The sequence below is a fragment of the Cricetulus griseus genome (genome assembly GCF_003668045.3).
Source record: "Cricetulus griseus strain 17A/GY chromosome 1 unlocalized genomic scaffold, alternate assembly CriGri-PICRH-1.0 chr1_0, whole genome shotgun sequence".
NCBI lineage: Eukaryota > Metazoa > Chordata > Mammalia > Rodentia > Cricetidae > Cricetulus > Cricetulus griseus.
The window spans coordinates 49675890-49691843 of record NW_023276806.1 but is presented as its reverse complement, the minus strand read 5'-3'; the positions used below and the strand labels follow the sequence as shown (position 1 = coordinate 49691843).

General features: G+C 50.6%; 1 protein-coding gene across 1 annotated transcript in view; it reads right to left on the bottom strand.

Annotated features, from left to right (window-relative positions):
* Positions 1-11553: 11553 nt before the first annotated feature.
* The window catches only part of Slc6a17 (solute carrier family 6 member 17), a 28749-nt gene continuing 24348 nt past the window's right edge, over positions 11554-15954 (bottom strand). The window contains exons 9-11 of the mRNA XM_035451879.1: positions 15687-15846; positions 13762-13924; positions 11554-13307 (exon numbers count right to left, since the gene is read on the bottom strand). Of these exons, the coding sequence (XP_035307770.1) occupies positions 12939-13307; positions 13762-13924; positions 15687-15846 (692 nt within the window). The 3' untranslated portion in view covers positions 11554-12938. The remainder of the gene's footprint in view (positions 13308-13761; positions 13925-15686; positions 15847-15954) is intronic.

The following is a 15954-nucleotide window of genomic DNA, read 5'->3' as shown; positions in this document are numbered from 1 at the left end:
AAGAAGCGCTGCGGGGCTCCGGCTTGGGGCGGCCGCTGCCCTCCAAACACCCTTCCCAAGGAGGCAGCGTCAGACCGGGGAGGGGGAGGAGACGAGGAGGAGGAGGTGGAAGAGGAGGAGGAGGAGGTGGAGGAGGAGGAGGCAGGAGGCAGTGGCGGCCCCTTCTGCGGCGTGGCTCTGCCCCTGCCTCCCCCCTCCCCCCCAGGGCGCGGAGCAGGAGGAGTTGGGTTTCTCTGGCGTACAGGTGGTTGGGATTTGGGCAGCAGAGCCTAGGGGAGGCAGGAAGTGGAGACCAGGGTCAAGGACTCCAGCCAGGGGTCCTGGGAGGTAGGGGCAAGCACAAGGATGCTCGGGGCCGGGGACACGCCCCCCAACCCCAGAAAGACAGAGAAGCGCACAGTCCCAGAGCACTGCGAGGGTCCGCGGCGCGTGCGCTCACACTCACGCGGGCCACCCTTTGGCTCCCAGACCGAGCCGAACCTGAAGGCGGCAGGTTTGCTTCGGGTGGCGGCGGCGGCGACAGCAGCAGCGTAACAGCAACAAGTCCTCGGAGCGGCTACCGGGGCCAGGCGGATGCTCTTAGGGTAGTCGCAGCTCTGCGGGGCCGGGCAGTGTGCGGTCAACTCGAGGCGGCGGTGGCTGCATGTGGCCTCTTCCCCCCATTCATAAATCCAGCGCGGGGCACCGAAGGCGGGCGGGGCTGAGCAGAGCGAGCGGGGCCGGCGGGCGGGGGCTGTGCAGGACCAGGCGGCAGCAGGAAAACAAGCGCGCCCGCAGCAGAGAGCCCGGGTCCTGCGTCCGCGGCCGGGAGCTGCGCCGGGCTGGGTGCCGCGCTGCGGGGGCCGCGGCGGGACGAGGGGGGGCTCAGACGGGGCGTCCTGCGCGGCGCAGAGCCTGGAGGGCGGGGCTGCTCTGAAGAGCCAGGCACCCGGCGCTGGCGAAGAAGTATCCCGGGCGGCGGCCGAACGGCCAAGGACACCTGCAGGCTTCCGGGGCCGCGCCAAGAGGGAGCCTCAGCGCAGAGCCCCGGCGCCAGGTTCCTGCGATCTGGCGGCGCCGGGAGCCGCGCCATCTACGCGTCTGCCCATCTCCAGGCGGGGCGCTGGCCTTGGCTCGCTGTTAGGGGCGGGCGCGAGGTGGTCTAGGGGAGGGAGCGCCTGGGCGCCAGAAGAATGGGGCTCCGAGGGCTCTGCGTCTCCCTCCCACGATGGCAGCGGATGCGGCGCTCCAAGTAGCGCCTTTTCCTCGCGGCCTCGCCTGACCCCGACGCGCCCTCCGCGGGGCGGGGTGGGCGCGGCGCGGCGCCGGGCCGATTAGGTGCGTTGCGGAGCTCAGGCGGCAGAGCTCAGCCTTCATCCGCGCGTTCCAAACCAGCCGAGGCGCGTAACCCGCTCGCAGCTAGTGCCCAGCGCCGCGCGCCGCCCCTGCGCGCCTCCGCCGCCATCCCCTCTCGGCCCCACTCCCCGCCTCTCCCTAGCCCTCAGCTCCACCCACTGCAGCCCTTGGTGACACCCAAGCGCTTTCGACTCCTGACCTCTAACCTCTCTTTCTCTCCCTGATCCTCTTCATACAGAAACTAACCTGTGTCTCCCTCGCAGCTAAGCAGGTCATTTTAATGTGGTTTCAATGCTTCATTGTGACTGAGTGGAATCCAGGATGGGATAGAGTGGTAAGACTGTACATCAAAGAAGAGGCTGTCCTCTCCTCCAGACACAGTGTTAGGGCCTTCTGAACACCACGGCCATATGTCATGGGTGCTCTAGATCTTGATATTCATGATCTTTGCCATAGTCATCACAGCCTCCACCTTGGAGCCAGAACAGCATGGCCTTGGGCAGAGAAGTGGAGGATGTTCTACATCTGCAGCTGTCAGCTCTCTGCGGAGAAATGTGTTATGGGTATGGCCCTGTGGCCCTGAAGCTCATCAGGTTGAAGGCCCGGCTCCCTGTTCCTCCGAAGTGCCACTCTCTGCTTTTGTGCCATCTCACGGTTCTGTTACTATTCCATTCCTTGCACTTTGTCTTTTTCCGGTGGTTCTGTCATCTCTCCCTGACTCTGGGTTCCTCTAGGCCGCACTGTGTTTTTTCATCTTGATAACACCCACAGTGCTCGCCTCTGAGGACCCATTTGCTAAGTAATTGAGAAGCCGCCGTATCCAGAACATGAAGCATTGCTTCTTGCTGGCTGTGTCCCAAAAGCAATTTCCAGATTCATTAGTTTTTAGTTGTTAAAAAAACAAAAAGCCCAGAACCACAACTATATCTTTAACATTCTCCCTCTCCATCGCCTTTACCTCCTTCTCTGCTTCAGCCACTCTGAGTGACATAAAAAGGACTTGTAAACAGAAGTGCAAGGTGATTGACACATCATACCTGATACTACTTGTGTACTATCTGGTTTCTTGATTAGGAAGGACCTACCCACACTGGGCAAATAAAAACAACAAACTATTCACAAGCTGGAGCTTTCCTGTTCTTCAGAGAGAGGTTAAAAGTCCAACATAAATGCAAGGGATTTTTGTTAGCAAGGCTCTCATTGTGAATGAAGTCAAAATAGTAGCCAAATGATAATCTTTGATGGTCTGTGTTAACATGCAGGGGAGGACCATACCACCATCTTGACTGTAGTTAGAAGCATTCATTTGTGGGTGTCATCTTTGTGTACCCCGTTCTCCTTAGACACACTGTATATTACAGAGTTTAGCTGCAGTAAAGAGAAATACTGCAACATGACTGAGAAGATCCGGGTCTGGTCAGGGTTGGAGTGAGAAAAGAAGAACTATCAAGAGAATATTAAAGAACTGACTGTAATGATGACTTTGAACTCCTCTCTCTCTCAGGACTATGTCCTGGCAACCCCCTTGGAACCTCTCTTCACTTTAGCCTGAGAAAATAGACAAGTGGATGGGGCTGGTATGAGGGAGAAAGAAAACATATCACAGTACCCCAGATTCATTTATTCATACACATCCTTCCAGAAGCTATTCCAGACACTGAGCACAAGTCTGTCAATGGAACAGGCCGCATCTCCAGCCCCAGGAAACCTCTGTCCGGTTTGTGCTTCCATTTTGCAATACTGATGGGGTGGTGAGTGTCTGTGGAGAGTGCAGGAGGAACCTGACCAGGAAGAAAAGAAAGAGGGAAAAAAAGAGTCCACGAAAGAAGTGAGGGAGATGAGAAAGTGAGTCTGGAGCTAGGGGGTCCCAAGAAGAGCTCAAGAAAAAAATTTGGTAAAGGCATTCTAGGAGGAGAGGGCCCAGCTCCTACTGACAGTTTATTCTAAAGCTCTGGATTAACCTGATTCATGGGCCTTTCTTTTCTGGGAGTGCATGTTAAGGTTCACACTCTGACACTTATTGCCTCCAGCTCTGTGTGTGAGGTAATGCTATTCTCTTCCAAATCCTATACTCCTGGAAAATGTGAGCCCCCCTGCCCTACTGTGAGTGGGTGGGTACTGCCCCCTGGTGGTGCTTAGTTGAGTTGTCCTCTGCTCCAGGCTTTTAGGTGTGTAGAAAATGGGCTGCTTGCTATTGGTTCCTGGCCCATGGTTTCCTGTTGATTCCAAGACCTCAGGCCTTAGTCCCACCCTAACATTACCGGGATACTGCCCACTCTCTTCATTCTCCTTTCCCAAGATCCTGACAGTGTACAAAAGTAGGCAAGCCTACCCCTCAACCCCTGCTGCTCTCCCTCAGTTCACCCTGCTGTTCTTCCCATCTCTCTTCTTTTCTCACCTGGGATGTCTTTTATTTGGGGGGGGGAGCTGTAGGCAAGAGCATCTAGAGCCAGTTCACAGTGTAGGATCAGATATCGTATGTAGTAAGTTTCCTAGCTAGAATTAAGGGGGTAACCAAAGAATAAGGACAGAATGTCAAAGCTTAAATCTAGAGTGGTGCTGGTGCAGGCTCTTGGGTTCCTGTCTTCTTTGTAGGGCTCTTGAAGAAGCTTCTCCTCCTCTACACAGGCCAAAGGGAAACTGAAAGGCTAAAATTCAAGTCTTTCTTCATTAAGGACTTATGTGGTCTCCATATATGTGGTCTCTCTTTTTGGGGTGACAAGAGCTATCTGATCACTTCTCCATGCTCCTTTGTGATCCCCTTTTCTGAGGGGCTCCAGGCAAAGGAGCTGGCCTGTGGCTATCAGGGCAAAGTTATAGCCTTTAGTACTCACATCTCTTTCTTAGCCTTCCAGATCCTCTCAGGGACCAACCCTTCCTTCTTCAGATCCAGGCCAAGGAGCCAGCATCCTTTCCCAGCATGCCCTGCTCCCTCTCAGCTCAGCAAATTGAATTGCTTTATCAGACCTCATCACCAGGCTTTTTATTCTGTGCCGGATGAGGAGGGTAGACAAGGGAAGACTGGGAACCTGTTTGCTCAACAGCTCATTTTATTCTTCCATTCTCCATATATGTGGTCTCCATATATTTGGAGCCCCAGATTCTGGGGCTCCAAATCAAATGTGAGAGCTGTCCCAGGAAGTTTCTAGAAAGAATGTACCAGGACAGTGGCCCAGAGCACTACAGGCAACGTGGAGGTCGGCTACACTGATTCTTATAACAGCTGCCAGCAGGGTTGTATTGCTCTAAAAACCTCAGGGACTTCAGATGCCCTTTGATGCCCTTCCATCTCTTAAGACGAAGAGACCAAAAAGGTGCAGATCACAAGCTTGGGCTTGGTCAGAACTCGGGATTTCAGAAACAGTGGCTTAGAGTCATAGGTCTGGTGGGGGGACTGTGGTACCTCATAGGCATGTTTCTGATGAGGGATTTCAGCCTATGTAGCGGCAGTGAACCTTGGAGATGGCACTACAGCTGGGTTTGGGCCAAGAACAGAGAAACCATGCAAGCTCATGTGGTCTCCATGTGTAGGACAGTGTTCTTAAAAATCATAGAGGCAGAGCCAGTCAAGGTACCCCTACAGGCGTTTTTTTCCTCAGGGATGTTGTTGGGCTCTGGGAGGCAGCTGGGGCTGAGGAAAGTATACACACACACACACACACACACACACACACCACAGAGAGAGAGAGAGAGAGAGAGAAGAGAGAGAGAGAGAGAGAGAGAGGAGAGAGAGAGGAGAGAGAGAGAGAGAAGAGAGAGAGAGAGAGAGAGAGCAGGGCCCAGCTGGCATGTCTCCTTGGCATTCACCATTTTTCCATCTAGAAAAGTACAGATTCCTCCTACCTGGGCTAAGTTCCAAAAAAAAAAAAAAAAAAAAGTTCATTCCAGTAGAGTAATTAATTAGTACTGATGGGTCTGATCCCCTCCAGCAGTCCTGGAGAAAGGGGAGCAGCTGTCTGGAGAGGCATCTCAAACCCAGGTTCTTGTTAGGTAGTCATGAAGTTCAAGCATCCAGCTCTTCTTAGGTTAGTTCTGGACATGAGGGAAGACATATTCTGTCAACCAGGACCCTGGGAGTCCGAGAGCAAACCCATATCAGGTCTTTCTGCTTTGCAGCTAGCACGAAGTAATCTTATTCATGATGTTTTTGTTGACTAACTTGTCTTCTCTCCATCTCCCAGGTTCTTTCCCACCTAAGCTCGTGTGCCTGGCGCCACCGGGAGGTAGACAAACCAAGTCTCATTGTGATTGCTTGTACAAGACGAGGAACCCTGCCTGATCTGCACCTTTATGTAGACTCTCAGTGTTTAGTACAATTCTAGGTACTCCGAGTACTTGCATGGAGGAAGGTGAGAAGTAGGAGATGGTCGGGGTCCTTTCCATCGGGGCCTTGCAGTGTGGTAGACAAAACGCTGGACTGGAAGTCAGGAAACCAGGCTTTGGCCACAGTCTCCCCTCTGCTTGGTTGTAGGAATTCTTACCCCTGGCCTGTTTCCTCAACTGTTATATGAGGAGATTAGGTCAAATCAGCCCTCAGATTCACTTCCTGCTTATTTTTTACTGTGAAATGAATTGACACTAAAATTTAAGTTTCACAGTCATTTTCTTTGATCAGATCATTATTTTGGGCCAGGAAGTTGGGAAGGGCTCAGTTGAGCAGTACTTGCAACTCATCAGTTGCAACCACCCATCCATTGGTACTGCAAATATGTGAGGCTCCTGGGCTGAATGGTCAATATGGCACGGTGGTCAAAATTCACACGGCCGGTGGTTGACACAGGCCATCATCTAAGAGCTCAGTTGAAGCAGTCTACAGAAGTGCAAACACAACAGCTTCTGTCTCCGGTACCTGGGTTACCTCACAAAGCAGCTAACTGTCCCAGGAACCATTATCCCTAGAACACTGCGAGGAAGTGGCACTTCCCTTGTTAATGTAGACACCCTTACAAGTCACATAGCATTACTTCCTCCGTTTTCTGCTGGTCAGAGGAGGGATTGCTTGCCCAGGTTCAAGAAGAAAGACAGAGAATATTCTCACTGGGAGAGGGTTAAAGAATGGGGGTGCCTTTGAAAATTCACCAACAACAAACCACCACATTCCTGGAATTTATAGAATTCTTCAGCCCATGCCTGTGACTAGGGCTGGATGAGGCTCTCTATCTGGTTGTGGCTAAGAAGGAAAGAGGACAGGGATGGGATTAGTGAACACCTGCTTTCCTGGAAAGGGGACCTTTTCTTTCCTCCTTCCTTGGCTTCTTCCAGGGTTAGTATGAGACAGTCTTTTAACAATTGTCCCGGGATGCTGGTTCATTGCATGGGTGAAACAAGACAAATGCACTCTCCCAGGGGTGGAAGATAGATGTGAGCAATAATTACTATGTATTACATTCCCCCTATGGAAAAACTTCTATGCTCAGTTCCATCTGGTACCTCGGGAGTTCATTTATTCCTTCCAGCATCTCAAGGAAGAGATTTTATTGTCATACCGGTTCAGAAAGTTAAGTAGCCTGTCCAAGGTTGGTGACAGACTCATGATTGAAACAACCTCATACTGCCTGTCCCTGGGGTGAAAATGGGGACAAAAGCTGTCTCTGGAGTCCTTTAGACGCCCTTATTATCCCCTACCTATTGCCTCTATTCAGGCCCCGAATTTAGCTGGTCATCTCCTCATTAGAAGAGATTTGTGTGTGTCTCAGTTCTGTGCTTAAAAATTGACATCCTCTCAGGAAAAGCTTCCACAAAAATGCCAAAGATGGACGATGGAAACATCTAATGCCCCAGAACGGGTTTATTATATGGGCACCCCTGCATTTCCAACCTACAGTGAGGTCTGGGTTATGCTATGACCCATAGATTATGGTGGAAGCTATATATTCCCAAGCCCAGGCCTTATGAAATGGACAGCCTCCCGCTTAGTTTCCATTTTTTCTACTCTTGAAATGGTTTTCTCGAGTACTTTGAGTCATCAGGTAAGAATTTTGTCACTCGAAATGAGCTGTTAGAAAGGTCATTTGCAAATGGGGAAACGATTGGTTCAAGGATATAAAACTGCAGTTGGACAAGAGGCATGGACTCTGTGATGTCTTGAGGTCTACTGAGAGCATGATAAATATGTTTGATAACAATATGCTATATTTTAAAAGTTGTGAGATAGTATACTTTAAGTGTTCTCAAAACAAAAATGATGAATATGTGTGATATAACATGTTAATTGGTTTAATTTAGCCATGCCATTGTGAACATACTGTATTATGTATCATAAATGTGCATGACTTTATTTATGAGCTAAATAAATGAATGGAAAGTAAAAAAGAGAAAGGTCAGTTGCAGCTGGGTGTGGTGGTGTTCGTCCTTTATCCCAGCACTTGGGAGACAGAGGCAAGTGGATCTCTGTGAGTTCGAGGCCAGCTTGGTCTATAGAGTGAGTGACAGGACAGCTAGGACTGTTATATAGAGAAACCCTGTCTCAAAAAAAAAAAAAAAAAAAAAAAAAGTCAGTTGCAGAAGGACTCCCTTCTCCCTTTCGACTTCCAGACCAGCTCTTCTACCAACTGAATACTGCCTTAGTTTCCACCAATTTAATGTCCCAATCCGTGCTGGAATTCCTGATTCACATGAGGTATAATATAAATGGCTGTTTTAAAATTTGGACTGATTTGAAACACTGCAAGAGATAATTGACTTGGGGTGTGTTATCTCCTTCAAAATATTCTCTCCCTCTTTTCTTGCCCCCTTCCCTGCTCCAAATTAGAAAATGTAGGCTCAAAGAGATTAAGCAAGTAGCCTAAAGCTAAAGTCTCCCAGGAAAGACAAGACCCACCTGACACTTGAACCTCAACTAGACTTTAAGAAGTTGCCTTCAGAGCTCCATTCCCAGGAGGCCCTTATTATTTTGTGGCTTGGTGTCTATGTACCCCTCCTGGAGGGATGGCTGCCATTTTAACCAAAATTACCAAAAGATTGAGTAGCTGTATAAAGAATGATTTGTCCAACACTGGGACATTCCCTTGTTTGAGAGAGAAGTAGGAGGATTTGATGGGATAAAGAGGTGCCTCCTTGGCCAAACTCAGGGCACTGGGTGCTGATTTGCCTTGTTTGGGGGCTGTCTATGGCTAACATGGTAAGCCCATGGTGTGTTCTTAATGTCTGTTCAGTGAATACCCCACAGAGTAAGTGACATTTTTGAAGAGGTTTCCCAGACTAAAAGTGGACAGAAAGGGGTTCCTGCCACCTGGTGGCTGCTCTTGGAACAATGGGTGTCAGGGAAAGGAAAAGGAAGGTTCTTATGGAGGACCCTGCTGAATGAGACTGAGGTGGAGAAGTGCTGATCCACACCTCAGATCAGGATGAGAGTGAGGTTCTTCTGGAGACTGTCTCCTACTGGAGGCAGGACGAGGGGCTTCCCTGCCAACAGCTCACTCTGTTCTTCACAGTCCTGCATTAGGTGGGTGCTTACGTAACAAAACATGGGGTTTCACATCTTATACTTCACCTTCAGCTTCCACTGAAGATTCCAAAGGATGACATCCGAAGTGGGGGGGGGGTAACTCTCTCAGAACTTAGAACATGGCTTGCTGTGAACTAGCTCACTTCCCTAAGGACCAGGTCCGACCTCTGCCTTTCTTGTGTTCTCCCTCAGACCTCTGGTATCCCCTTGCAGAGTGGACATATATAGTTTTTTCTGAAGCCAGGCAGGATAAGAATGGCCCCTGAAAAGCCCTGGGAGAGGACACCAAACACTGTCCTCATATTAGATGCAGCCTCACCTTGCTTACCTGGAAAAATGTAGGTACCAAGCATCTCCCTCAGGGCAAAGATGTACAGAGTTCCTGGGACACAGTAAGGCCAAGCACAGTGTGCACATTGTTTATACCTAGGGATGTTCTTAGGAGACTGACTGTATATACATCCCCAAATTTCCCAAACAGCCAGCATCCACAAGAATACAGCCCTTACCCCACCCTAAAACACACGTTTGTCTCAAAGTCTCCCGCAGCTCCCCTCGCTCCTGTATGTGTAAGAAAGGCAAGAGAAGGTGGTAAGAACAGACACTTTATTGTACACCAGGGTAAGGGAGATGAAGGAGGGGCCTTGGGGTCACAATGCCTCATCCCTCTCATGGACTGAGTATCCTGACTCAGGGATCTGACCAGTCCAGGACACGGGAGTTAAACTGTTGTGAGGCTGTGCCAGGACCTGAAGTGACGGACCAGTGTGTGTTTAGGACTTCTTATGAGAAATGACCCCAAGTCCTCCTCCACCTGCTCCCCAAATTTCAGGCCTAGGAGGAGGAACCCAGCAGTGCACAGAGTGCAAGATTCTCACTGTCACTTCTCTTCTCACAGAGGGGACCTACTCTGCTTGGGGGAGGAGGGTGGTAAGGAAGAGAAGAAGGGCAGCCCCTGCCTGTAATACTGCAGACCCTCATGGGGCCTGGCTCACAGCCTCAGGGCTCACACAGGCTGCCTCTTGGGGGCATTTCCTGGCACTTAAAAAGCAGCAGCCCCTGAAGATTTATTGCTTGATGGCAGAAGCCAACCTCACCTGCATTTCCTTCTGTGTCTCATGTCTCCCTGGCCACCCGAACTGGGCCTCAGGCTTCACACTGTCTCTGTGAAAAGGGCTGCAGGCTCCCTGAGCAGGAGGCTGGGACACGGGCAGAACAGGGGACCCTTCTGTGTACCTCTGCCCTGCCCCGGCTCAGTTGACTCACAGCTCCTGAAACCTCTTGTCTCCTGGTGGGCACTGTATGGGCAGCACCAGCCGGTGGCAGTGGGGACCCTTTACAAAGGCTTAGAGATTTGGCCCTCACCCACAGCTTCTCCTAGGAAGCTGGGGCTGGATCTTCAGTGTCAGGTGATTCCACCTCGTCTCTCCTGAGGAGTCAACAAAGGTCTAAGAAGCAGCTGTTGCTTTCTGGGTACTCTGGACTGTTTCAAGGACAAATGCAGGACAGGAGGGCCAGAGATGCCTCCCTCAGGCAGCTAGCCTAAGGAAGCCAGTGCTGTCTGCCGAAGACCACGTGACTCCGGTGTGAACAACAGAAGGTTTACTGGAAAATAAACGGGGCTTTCCCCCCACCCAAGGCCCTCCTTCCCACCAAAGGTGTAATGACAATGAGTCACCTGCAGGAAACACATGCCTTCCTAGTGCTCTCAGAAGTGCCTGTCCTGATGCCTCCCCCACAAAGCTGAGAAGAAGACCTGGGCCTTCAGAAAGTGGTGAACACTGACTGGGTAGGGGTTGGGGGTGTCACAGAGCAGCACCTTAGGCACTCACATCTACCAATGTAACACACACACACACACACACACACACACACACACACACAGGTGCACACACATACAGAGAGAGCGGGAGCACTCTGGGTCCTATGTCCAACTCACAGCAAAGATGCAGCCAGGACAGGTTCTGACCTACAGCAAAAGGCTACAACAAACACGACAGAGTTCACAATGCATAAGCAAACAACCCCAGCTCAGCTCCCCACCCCACCCCCACCCCCCACTCACTGCAGGCCTGGCCCAGCCACGCTACAAAATTAAAAATATATCAAATATACAATGAAAATAGATCTGTACAGCACTGAGGATGAAAATAGTCCACCAGCCACAGTATAATATTGGGTTTGTCATTTCACAGCATTTACACCCACATGTACAGATTGAATGTACAATAGAAATAGCATATAGAGAGGAGTACAGATAGTGGAGTGTGCTGGGGCCTGGTTTTCCTGTTTTCTAATTTTGCTTGGGACTAGGCATGGGGCCAAGAAAGAGGTGTTGTCAGGTGAGGGGGCCGATGATGGGATGCTGTGCCCCAAAAGCTCATCTCTTTAGGGAGATCCAGACTCCCTCTCACCTTAAATTCTAGGACAGATGGGACCAAGAAGGCTAGAAGTGTAAGAAGGTGTGAGGAACTGAGGAAAAAGAGAGATGGCAAGCTCAAGGGATGGACCTCTCAGGCTAGGAAGGAAGGTAACCAGTAGGCGTAGGAGTAGAAGGGGGGTTCCTGGGCCTATTCGGCCCCTCTCAGTACTGAGGGAAGTCAGGACCACAAAAATGACCCAGGAACTTCCGGAAGGTGCTCAGGTCTGTTCCTGCCCATCAGAACTCTCAAAGATTGAGACAGTCTCTCAATATACATATATATTATATATATATATATATATATATATATTATATATATATATATTCTACCCATCCATCTATCCACCCACCCATCCTAGCCTATCGGCCATATGTACCATACACCATCTTTCTGAGGTCATACTGCAGAAAGACACCCTGATTCTCAGGTCATCTCCTGTGTCCTTACAGGATGCTCTGAAACAGCCTGTCTCCCAGGGGAGCTTTGAAAGAAGGTCGGGGACATAGAGGCTGCATCTTCTTTCAGTGCCTAAGACCAGAGGCTCTGCTTTGCCCCCATCAGCCTCTATCCTGCCCAGAATTACCAGTGCCACTTCTAGGAAAAGGCTAGGGAAGTCTGGGAAAGGCTTCCAAGGTGTCTTCACTTGATGTGAACACTGGTGGCTGTGCTTGAGCAACAACAAGGAGAGTGAGTGGCAGCCCAAAGGGGCAGTGAAATTACCTGTCTTTCCTTAGAAACGAGGGTTCCTGATGATGTGGCCCTGAACTCCAGGAACCCCCATTCCAGGGCAGAAGCTGCCACTAAAGAGGAAATGGAGTTCCAGATGAGAGTGGAAGAGAGTTTCACTTGTGCTCCAAACCTAGATTGTGCTGTGAACCTTCAAACTGTGTTCTGGAAACCTCGCCTTGCGCTGCTCCCTTTCTCTCCGGGACAGAGGCAAAGACCACCACACCTCCAGGTTCCATAGTGGGGACTGACAAATGGCTAAACTGTAGCTAAGGTGACCCCTTCACCATGTCCCAGGCAGAATCAGGAAGATATCCCATCTGCCCCTGGCAGGAGAAACAGGGACATTTCAGTGATTCCATGAGCTGGCTGCAGAGCCGTTCCTTTCAATGCCCACGTTCACACTCAAGCCTGAGATTACCACCTATCTCGTAAGACAGAACTGAGGAGTTTCCATATACCTCCTGGCAAATCAAAGCCCAAGTCCTGACACACATGTCCCTATCTCCCATCTCAGCTCAGGAGCAGCCATGCTGGGTTGAACAGGATGGTGTGTTCTGTTCTTATGGCAGACTGGGCTAAAGTCTACTTCCTGCGCCCTCGGCCCCAAAGCCTCTGCCCACCACCACCGTGAAAGCAGCACAAAACGACCCTCCCCAAGACCTGAGAACGGCAAGTGGTAGATTTTACAGGGAGAGAGGGTAGTGACTCCTAAAGTGCCCACTTGAAGTTCCCCCATAATGGGATTGTTGTGGTTACATGGCTGCAACTTGGCAAGAGTTCTCAAAAAGTTATATGGGTTGGAGGCCTGGAATAGGGGATGGAATTGTCCCCGATCCCTTGCTCATAGGTAGGGAGTCTGCTGGGACTTGGGTGGGGAACAAGGCAGGGCAGATCCTCTTTCCTTGGACTGACTTAGGTCTGGTGGCTATCATGGAGGAAGAGGCCAGGCCCAGCCGAGTGGGCAGGTTGGGTATTGAGGGGAGGCAGGTGGGATGGAGTAGCGGTCACAGCTCTGACTCAGGGGTGCTGGCCAGGAGGTAGCCGCTTCCATAGCGTCCATTGGGATTGCCACTGGTCTCCAGGGGTGATGTGCTGCCAGGTCCCAGATAAGAGCGGTGGGTGGGCATGGGGGAGGGTGCCTCACTGGGCACCTTGCTAAGGATGAAGCGGGTCTCGTCGTTCTCCTCCAGATTGGAGATGTCCTTCATCATGCGGCCCTTCTTGTAGGACACAGAGAGGGTGTTGGAACCATCGGAGAGCAGGTGGAAATGCCGCAGGATGAACACAACAGGGATGGGCAGGGTTGCCACGGCAATGAGGGTGATCAGCAGTGCCATGGCCCAATTGGGGAAGTACAGGTAGCGCTCAGCAGCCTACGGGTTGACAGCGGGAAGCATGCTGCAGGGCTCTAGACAATGTCCCTCCCAAGCCTGCAGGCTGATCTCTTCCCACCCTTGCCACGGCCCTCCTTCCTCCCTTCGCTCCACTCTGGTCAAGTAGCTGTAGAGATGGTATCCCCAGGGAGTGCTCGCTGAGTTCAGTGCGTCACCTTGGCTAAAGGGGGCCTCAGTATCTGCATGTATAAGACGGGTGGGTAATTCCACCCCGCAGACACGAAAAGGGACTGCCTTAGAACACCCACGAAGAATGCTGATTTTGCTGAGCTTGTTTCTCCTTTATGCTAGAGGAATAATGCCACTTCCCAGGGTTGCCATAAGGACTGTACCATAGAGTAGCTGTCCTAGAAAAGTTAGTTCCGGTCATCTGCTGTGTTAAAGGACTGAGAAGATGCAAGTGACTCTGGGGCTTTGGAGGGTCACCACTTACCTCCTCTTTAATCCAGGCACTGTAGCCTGGGGGCGACACCCCCAGCTGGATGATGCTGGCTGTGGTGAGGACAGCCATGAACAATGGAGACACAAACTTCCACATGTAGAAATAGAAGCGATAGGGTCGGAAGCCCAGCATCTCTGTTAGCTCCTGCATGAACCTGCCAGGCAGAGCAGAAAACAACAGCAGTTGGCCCCTTCACCACTGAGTCTCCCCTTTCCCACAAGTCACTTGCTTCCGACCAATCCATTCCTTCTGGGCTCTGCTAGCCGATGCCTTCACAGTGTGAAGCTCCAGTGGTTTTTAGGAAGCTTTGTTCTGCCTACTTCACATCAGAGATTTGATACATTAGACAGGCCCAGGACCAAGTGGATGGGTGATAGAAAGCTCTGAATTCTCAGCATAGCCGCCTCCCACCTGCTTGCTCAAGGCTCCCCCTGCTGGAGAAGAGGCAGTAATGCACCTATCTAACATGGGAAGGAAGAAGCTTCCAAAGCAAATTCCAGGAGGCAGGCAGGCTATGGTTTTGAGTGGCATACAACACTCGTCTTTACCTTAATCACACTAACTGAACCTGGTCATTTCTTCTATTCTAAGTGCAAGCAACCTTAGGAGTGTTAACAGTACTTGTGACTCTTTCACAAACAGATTGAATCAGACATTTTCTTATCATGTGTCAGCTATTGAAGATACCTACGAAACACTTACACCCATCATTGCTTTTAAATTACAGTTGTTACTAGACCCACAGCTATATCTGCAGACTTATTGTGGTAAAAGTAGAGTACATATTAAACCACACTAAACAATACTTCATCAGTTTTCAGTACAATTAGTTTTCTGTATAATTAAGTATGGATAGCTTATCATTTAAAATTAACACTATGAGAACAAGCACAAGGGCTTCCACGAACTGCACAGGAGTCCACGGCATCCATAGTCAGAGCACTTCCAGCAGAGCCTTCCAGGCCAGGATCACGGGGTGGACTTGGAGCCTCCCTTCCCTTCTTCTCTTCATCCCTCCTTCCCATATTCTCTTCCTGCATTCCCTTTTGCTGTTTTTTTTTTTTTTTTTGAGACAGGGGCTTACTATATAGCCCAGCCTGGCGTCGAACTCATGACAATCCTGCCTCAATCTCACATGTGATGGAATAATAGGCATTTGTCATTATGCCTGTCTTAGGTGCTCCTTTTCTAAGGCTTTCTGCACCTCCTCCTGTGCCCTCCCAGGAAGTGAATGTCCCCTGTTAGAGACACTGGATTCCAAACCCATCTGGACATCAAGGAGGGTCAGGCTGAGCTAGGTAGTGGAAAGCCTGGGTCCCTCTGAGGACGAGGACAGTAGACACAGTAAATACTAAGAGAGTAGAAAGGCAGATGTCCTGGAAGTCTGGGGGATGCAGATTTGACCATAAATAGCTGACAGTAAGTGGAGATCTGCCTCCAGGTCAGACCATGAAGCCAGATCTGACCTTACTGCTAAATCCACTTTCCCCACAAAATCTAAACTTGAGGCCAAAAAGCATACCTTAAAATTATGATTCAGGCGCCTGAGGTCTACCAACTCCTTGAGGGCAGGGGGGCTTGGAATCCCAACCAAGTGCTAAACAAGCTTAGTGGACATCGAAGGACTGGCATTCAGCAAAGGGGCTGTGGTAGTTAATCCTTTAGGCTGACACCAGATCCTGAACCAAGAATTCCCAAGATCCTTAGCATGACTCTGTCTCTTACTAGTCAAGTAGCCTCCAATATTCATGTCCTCTTTATAGGCCTCAGTTTCCTGGTGCCAAGGGGCCCTTTAGCTCTGATAGTCTATAATCTCTTGCCCCTTTCCCAAACAACCATGAGAACACAGGACTCCCCAGAAAGTTCCTACAGAACCCCACCCACCCATCCCCACCACTTATCTGTGACCTCCTTACTTCTTGGTTCCATAAATCCAGGCCACAGCGATGTTCTCAAGGATGACGATGACGGTGAGTGGCAGGGTGGCCGAGTAGTCATCAAACATGGTGACAAAATAGTTCCCGGAGCGCTGGACGAACAACAGCCCCACGAAGAATGCAAAGACACAGCAGCCCACTACAGAGAGCCGAGAGGCCGGTGTGGGGGCAAAGGTGCAGGGTGGGCGGGACCTGGGGGACTTTGGGGAACCCAGCTACCTCCCATCACACTGCTCCTAAGCAGGCC